Here is a 6,644-nt window from a genome sequence, read left to right as displayed (position 1 = left end):
AGGCAGTGCTCAAATCTGTAAAACACTTTAGAAACCACTTCTTGGAAACCAATGAAGGTGTTGTTTTCAGTCTATTTCACTTCTGGTTCTGATTGTCCTGACCTTGATTCTTATGGGTATACATATACCATATACTCTGTCACCTGCAGGTGCCTGCAGGCTTTTGAAGAAGTAGACATAAAACACTACTTATTTAGTCTCTAAAGAACTTGACCAATGAAAATCAGCCCAGAAGTGTGATCTCAGCACATATGGCTGAAATGACTTGGTAGAGCCCTGATTAGGGTGGCCCTGGGCTATGGGTTCCATTCGACCCCTCCCTCCTGTCTAGTCCACTCACCATCTGACTTCTTTTCAAACACGGCAGCCACGTCTTTAGGATCAGCAGCTTAGGTCCCTTCCTCTCCCCTGTATGGCTTCCAGGAGCCACCATAGCGGGAGGCCTGGGTTCCCAGCCTGCTCCTTTCTCAGTCATCCCCAAAGTGGCAGCATGCACCCCCGACTTCCTCTCCAGGAACCTGTCAGCTCTCTGCTCCTTGTCTGGCCTCTATAGTCAGTGGGAGAACTCTTAAAGGCACAGCCCAGACCCTTCTGTATATATTCCCAAGACAATAAATAACTCAAGAAGTAGCTGATGTTACGTTTTATTGAGATAGAACAGAATACATGTACTACATACTGCTGCATTTGGAAAGGAATTAAAGGAGTTACAGTTGCTTAGCTGTTCAAAAAATGCCCCCAGAATAATTCTCCATTGCCCCTTGGGACTAGCACACTGAGGGGGTGTCACTTGGACAAAGCCAACCTTCTAAAGGTTAGGAGCTCTACAAGGGGATAGGGATGGGAGAAAGGGGGTTGAGTGGCCCAGCCTGTCATAGGGTCCTCTATGCATCCTGGCAGCTGGACTTCACCAAGGAGGTCTTGCCCAGCCAGGGGACAGTGTATATCTGGAAAGAGCAGAGCGTTTTCTGTGAAAGGGAAGAGAGAAGGATAGTTAGGGCTACAATGGAAAAGGAACATGCCCAGCCTCAAGGTGTCAGAAGTGCCAGTGAGGAAGGGTGGTGGTGGGATTCTCAGTCCCCACCCTGCTGACGCCCAGAACAATAAACAGGGATTGGCAGTGACCTCTCATTTACTCCACCCACCCCGTAAGTCCAAGACATAAGATCCTGCCCCCTGACTCCAATCAGCAGTATCCCCACAAACTCATCCCCCTGCACATCCCTTTAAGGAGCAGCCTCTGCAAGATCAGAGCCCCTGAGGGACAGGGTGCTGCCCCCAGGTCCCCTGCACCTCCAGTGGTCCAGCACTAAGACAGGTGCAGCAGGAAGGATCGAGGGGCTAGGATCAGAGTTCTGAAACACGTAAAGACACAGAATGGGGTAACTATGGGGAGAGTGTGCCCCTCCCTACCCCAAGGCCTTCCCTATGAGAGAGACTAGTATTTGGTGAGCAGGGCAAGACCAGAGGATCTGGGCTGCTTACAGACCTCTAATTCCCTCTAATCTGTTCAGGTGGCTGAGGCTGGGATTAAGGGTTCATCTCCTTCCCCAGCAAACACCCCATAGCTGCTCCTTATCCGACAGGCCACAACCCACACAGCACATGGTGCCCCAATTCACCAGCTAAAACCCACTCAGAAATTCAAACTGGTCATGTGCACACACATACGCCCTTCCCCCACGTGCACCCTGACACATGCACACCCACACCCCCAGCACTCACACACCATGCACCCCACAGGCACATACCCTCATCAGGTGTGGCTGGTCATGAAAGGGACAGCTGTCCAAGTTGGGCTGAGACTTTGTACATCTGGTTCGTCCGATCTCCACCTCCAAGAAGTAGTTCAATCCAGCCACGACCTGCACATGTCAAGAACATAACCTGTTTACAATACTGACCAATTTCGCACATGGGTACCTTCTGCTACTGAGCCCTTATACCAGAATTCACTGCTGTCAAAGCAGTTATCCCAGAAAACCAAAGGTACCTTCTGAGGGCTGGTCCACTCACCATCTGACTTTTCTTTTTTTTTTTTATTTTTATTTATTTATTATTTATTTTTTTTTTTTTTAAAAGATTTTATTTATTTATTTGAAAGACGGAGATCACAAGTAGGCAGAGAGGCAGGCAGAGAGAGAGAGAGAGAGGGAAGCAGGCTTCCTGCGGAGCAGGGAGCCCGATGCGGGGCTCGATCCCAGGACCCTGAGATCATGACCCGAGCCAAAGGCAGCAGCCCAAACCACTGAGCCACCCAGGCGCCCCACCATCTGACTTTTCAAACATGGCACACAAGTCTTTAGGATCAGCAGCTTAGGTTCCCCCTCTCCCCTGCATGATTACCAGAAGCCACCACAGCGGGAGGCCTGGGTTACCTTTCAGGTATCCCAGAAAACCAAAGCCACCTTCTGAAGGCCAGTCCAGCAACTGGGCCCAGACCCTCCTTGTAACTTGTTCAAAGAAGGGTTCTAGAAGGTCTCAGGCACCCTGGCAGGAGGAGAAGCAGGAGACAGAAAGTGGAAGCCAGGGACCAGCATGAGTGTTGAGTAATAAACTCTCCAGTGCCAGGAGCCAGGGCTGGGTCTGAGCACACAGCCAGGGCTCTGTGCTGGAGCAGAGTGGGTCCGACTCAGAAAGACAGTTGTGTTATATACACTTAAGCTAAATCCAATTAATAAGGTCAACCCTATAGATCTTCACATTTCTGCAGCATAACAAAGGTTTATTTACTCCCTCATTTCACAATAGGAAATGAGAGCCTTTCTCTCATGCATCCGTGTGCTCATACACATACACATGCACACATGTTTTAGGCTAATTAAGACACTGCCCCTGGAATGCCTACCTTTTTAGTATGATTTTTTTTTTTAAGAATTTTAAATTTATTTATTTGACAGAGAGAGTGCACAAGCAGGGGGAGCTGCAGGCATAAGTAGAGGGAGAAGCAGGCTTCAGGTAGCTCGAAGTGGGGCTCAAGCCCAGGACCCTGGGATCATGACCTGAGCCAAAGGCAGATGCTTAACTGAGCCACCCAAACGTCCTTAAGTGTGTGTGTGTGTTTTAAAAGATTGCATTTATTTATTTGATAGAGACAGACACAGCTAGAGAGGGAACACAAGCAGTGGAAAGTAGGAGAGGGAGAAGCAGACTCCCCCCACTGAGCAGGAAGCCCAATGGGGGGCTAGATCTCAGGACTCTGGGATAGTGACCTGAGCTGAAGGCAGATGCTTCAGATGCCTGAAGGAAGGCACCCCCTTAACTGTGATTTTTTATGGGAGTATTTCTGAAGTGTATCACATACCTGTCTTTTACACCTGAAAATATAGGATAGAAGCATACCAGAATTCCAGGACAGGCTGGCAGAAGCAGGGGTCAGGAGCAGTAGACCCACCTTATCCTCTGGGTGTTGGTGATGGTGGGGCCATACTGGGGTAGGGAGTATGATGGCCTACATGAGAGGCTGCTCCATGTACGTGCCCTGTGGAGGTAAGTAACACTCCAGGGCCCTTTCCACCAGCATGTCTGGACCAGTTTGAATTCATATGCCTGACCCTCTGCTCTGAGATGCACTGAGTATCACAGGCCAGCTCCTCGACCCATCTGTGTTTGCTGACAGCCTCTGGGAGCTCAGGGAGGATGTTTGGTGTGGGTCCCAAACTCTTGGCAGATTGAGGATATGGAGGCTAGGTTAGTTTAGTGGCACCTGTTGAGAGGAGGCTTGGAGGAGAATGGGCCTCTTCTGAATGACCCCAATCACCTTCAGGTTTCCTTGGGGAAACCCAAGCTGAGACCCAGTGTGCACCAGGACTGGCTAGATCCTCCAGAAATGTCAAGTTCATAGAGGGAGGGGCTGCTCCAGAGTAAAGAAAGTTGCCGGACAGTGGCTGCAGCACATAGCCTGGCAGTCTTGGGCTATAAAGGACATCAGTGGGACAATCAGTGACATCTGAGAAAGGGCTATGAATCTGGTAACTGTGTCAGGGTTGGTTCTGATTCCCAAAGCGTTATTATGGGTCAGAAAACACCTCTGTTTCTACGAAATACACACTGAGGTGTTAACTCTCCAAAGACTCAGGAACAAATACATATATACCCGTACACACACGTATGTGCCCCGTGTAAAGCAAAATGGCAAAATCTTTAACATATAAGGAAACTAGGTGCAGAATCTACAAGGCTTTTATTGCACTATTTTTGCTACTGCTTTGTAAGTTTGAAACTAAAAGTTACAAAAGTGCTTAAAAAAATCATTTAGTGTCAGTGCTGGGAGTGCAGTCAGGTGTGGGGTCCATTTTTCCCTCGCCCATGGTCATTTATTTGACAGCTCACTGAGCCTCAGGATCCCCAGACTCTGGGCGCGAAAGCAAGGGAAGTGCATGGTGCCCTGACCTCCACAACGCTGCCTCTGACCAGGATGGAGTTTGAAAACACAGATGAAGGCCATGGGGGTGACCCGGTGTGCCAGCTGGGACCCAGGCACTCCCGGTGACAGGCATGCGTAAAGCAGGCTGTGGGCGACCAGAAAGACCAGGGACACCGCCCACTGAGGAGCAAGGGAGCGTCCGCAGTCCCCACCCAACCCCCAGGGGCTCCGAGACTGATCCCTCCAAGATGCTGGGCTGACCGGTAGGGGTCGGGCTGGGGATGCCGAGCGGCGGCGCCCAGAGCTCAGGGCCGCCCCGCCCCCACAGCCCGGCCCGCGGCACCCAGGGGTACGCACCTGCTTGCGGACGCGCACCACGCGCATTGCGCGGCTATGGTACGCGTCGTTGCTCGCCTTGTTGTACTCGCTGAGGGCGAAGTTCAGCGCCTGCTGCACGCCCTCCTCGTTGACATCGGCGTCCAACAGGCCGCCCACCATTGGAGACTTGCCATTTTTCCGGCTTGCCCTGGGACCCAAGTCCACAGCCAGTGCCAGGGTCAGGGCCAGGGCCAGGGCGGCCAGCAGGAGCAGGGGGGTGCGGAGGTGCCCGGCCATGGTGTGCTCCGAGGCGAGTGAAGCTCAGCAGGAGGTGATCCAGCAGCTGCGAGCAACACCCCACTTGGCTGCCACGATTTTATTACCCCAGCCCCGCCCTCGGGGCTCCCGACCCACCCCGACCCCGCCTCTTCCGCCCCTGTCCGCCCCTCCCCGGGACCGTGTCCGGCCCCCGCGGAAGTCCTGCCCTTACTCCGAGGTCCTACCTCTGCTTCTTGTGCTCCCCTAACCCAGCTCTTCCCTCCCAGTCCCAGCCCTGTGTCCTGAGTCGGGGCCCCCACTCTTCCATCTCCGGGCCTTATTTCCGCAGGTCAGGCTCTTTGTCCCTCCTCCAAGCTCCGGCCCCTTCTCGGCGTCTCCCATCTAAGTCCCGCCCCTCTGCTGTGAGCCGTTCTTGCCTCCCCCAAGCCACGCCCCCCAGCTTCTCCGCCCCAGAGAAGTGCATCCTCCCTATCTCCTCTGGCTGTGCCCTGACTCTGGCGCCTCCTCGCCAGTCCTAATCAGGCCCTGGTGTTGCGTTCCCAAGTCCAGCTCGCTGTGGGCGTGTAGAAGGTGTCACTCCTCCCAGGGCCTGCAGTGTTTGTAGGAGAAAGGAGAAGTAGCGCTCTGGGCTTCCTGAGTGTTGAGCCTTGGGTCTAAGTCTAGGAATCCCCAGAGTAGGTCGGTTTCAGAAACTAAGGAAAACTCTGCGCTCTGTTCTGGGGAGTTCTTTTGCAAAACATAGATGAGTTAACCTTTATTTGGGAAAAGATCTTCGGGTTCTCTTTTTCACAACTCATTTATTTATTCAACCAACAAACCTTACTGGAACTTCTGCCTAGCCACGAGGTCTCCAGCCTGTACATGAAGAATGGGCTAGTGTGACTTACTGTCACAGGGCAACTGCCCAATAGAGATGCAATGTGAACCATGTGTGACTTTGCATTTTCTAGTACATTAAAAGGAAGAAGACATAGGTGAGAGTGAGTTTAACATTTTTTATTTAACCCAGTATATCCAAAATATTATTTCAACATATACAAGCAATTGTTTAATGAGATATTTTTATGTCCTTTGTGTATGTGCTAAGTACTTGGAATCCTGTGTGTACGTTTTACACACACAGCAGTGTCAGTTCAGACCGGTACCATTTCAAGCACCCCATGGCCATGTGTAGCTGGTGGCTGAGATATTGCATAGGTTTAGGGTGTGTGTGTGGTGGGGTGGGGAGCAGTGATCAGTAAATACCATTACTGAGTGATAGGTGCTCTGTTGGAAGCGAAATAGAGGGGTTTAATAGAGAGAGGTGCTACGGGACATGGTCAGGGAGAACACAGGTATTTCAACCAAAACCTACAGGACAAGAGGTCTGCTGAGACTAGGGAGAGACACTAAGAAGACATGGTAGCTGGGTACCAGGTGGGCTAACAGAGCCCCCAGCTCAGGACTATGTAAGTCTGTGCTCTAATATAGCTGCAAAAGGGAGTGAGCAAAGGCTGTTTTAGTTATACAGAAAGGAGGGATACACAGAGCAGGGTAAGAGAGGACTTTCCCTGGCCAGGTACTACTAGTCCTACTACTACTACTACTACTTCCTCCTCTTTTTCTACTTCTCCTCCTCCTCCTCCAGCTTTTTCAAGTATTTTATTCATTTATTTGAGAGAGAGCCAGAGAGAGAATGAGA

General features: G+C 51.3%; 1 protein-coding gene across 4 annotated transcripts; it reads right to left on the bottom strand.

The window, feature by feature from the left end:
- Positions 1 to 628: 628 nt before the first annotated feature.
- LOC309871404 (cystatin-C-like) lies at positions 629 to 5,348 on the bottom strand. Of its 4 annotated transcripts, none has more exons than XM_082744379.1 (4): positions 5,263 to 5,348; positions 4,724 to 5,027; positions 1,752 to 1,865; positions 629 to 968 (listed from the first exon to the last, which is right to left on the bottom strand). In XM_082744379.1, the coding sequence occupies exons 2-4, from the start codon at positions 4,979 to 4,981 to the stop codon at positions 885 to 887; spliced, it is 456 nt and encodes a 151-aa protein (XP_082600505.1). In that variant the 5' UTR covers positions 4,982 to 5,027; positions 5,263 to 5,348; the 3' UTR covers positions 629 to 884. The 4 variants fall into 4 exon arrangements, 3 of the variants coding, with proteins under 3 accessions (XP_082600505.1, XP_082600504.1, XP_082600503.1); XM_082744378.1 differs by having other exon boundaries at positions 5,188 to 5,316; XM_082744377.1 differs by lacking the exon at positions 5,263 to 5,348 and having other exon boundaries at positions 4,724 to 5,116.
- Between the last annotated feature and the right edge of the window lie 1,296 nt (positions 5,349 to 6,644).

The sequence above is a fragment of the Mustela nivalis genome (genome assembly GCF_964662115.1).
Source record: "Mustela nivalis genome assembly, chromosome: 8".
In the NCBI taxonomy this organism is placed as follows: domain Eukaryota; kingdom Metazoa; phylum Chordata; class Mammalia; order Carnivora; family Mustelidae; genus Mustela; species Mustela nivalis.
This window is presented reverse-complemented; position numbering and strand designations above follow the sequence as displayed.

Bases quoted from the DNA above. Each gene is read 5' to 3' on its own strand.
- LOC309871404 (XM_082744379.1), bottom strand. From the start codon at position 4,981: ATGGCCGGGCACCTCCGCACCCCCCTGCTCCTGCTGGCCGCCCTGGCC. The intron at 1,866-4,723 runs GTGCGTACCCCT...TGACATGTGCAG, and splicing joins TGGTGCGCGTCCGCAAGCAG to GTCGTGGCTGGATTGAACTA. The intron at 969-1,751 runs GTATGTGCCTGT...TCCCTTTCACAG, and splicing joins ACCAGCCACACCTGATGAGG to AAAACGCTCTGCTCTTTCCA.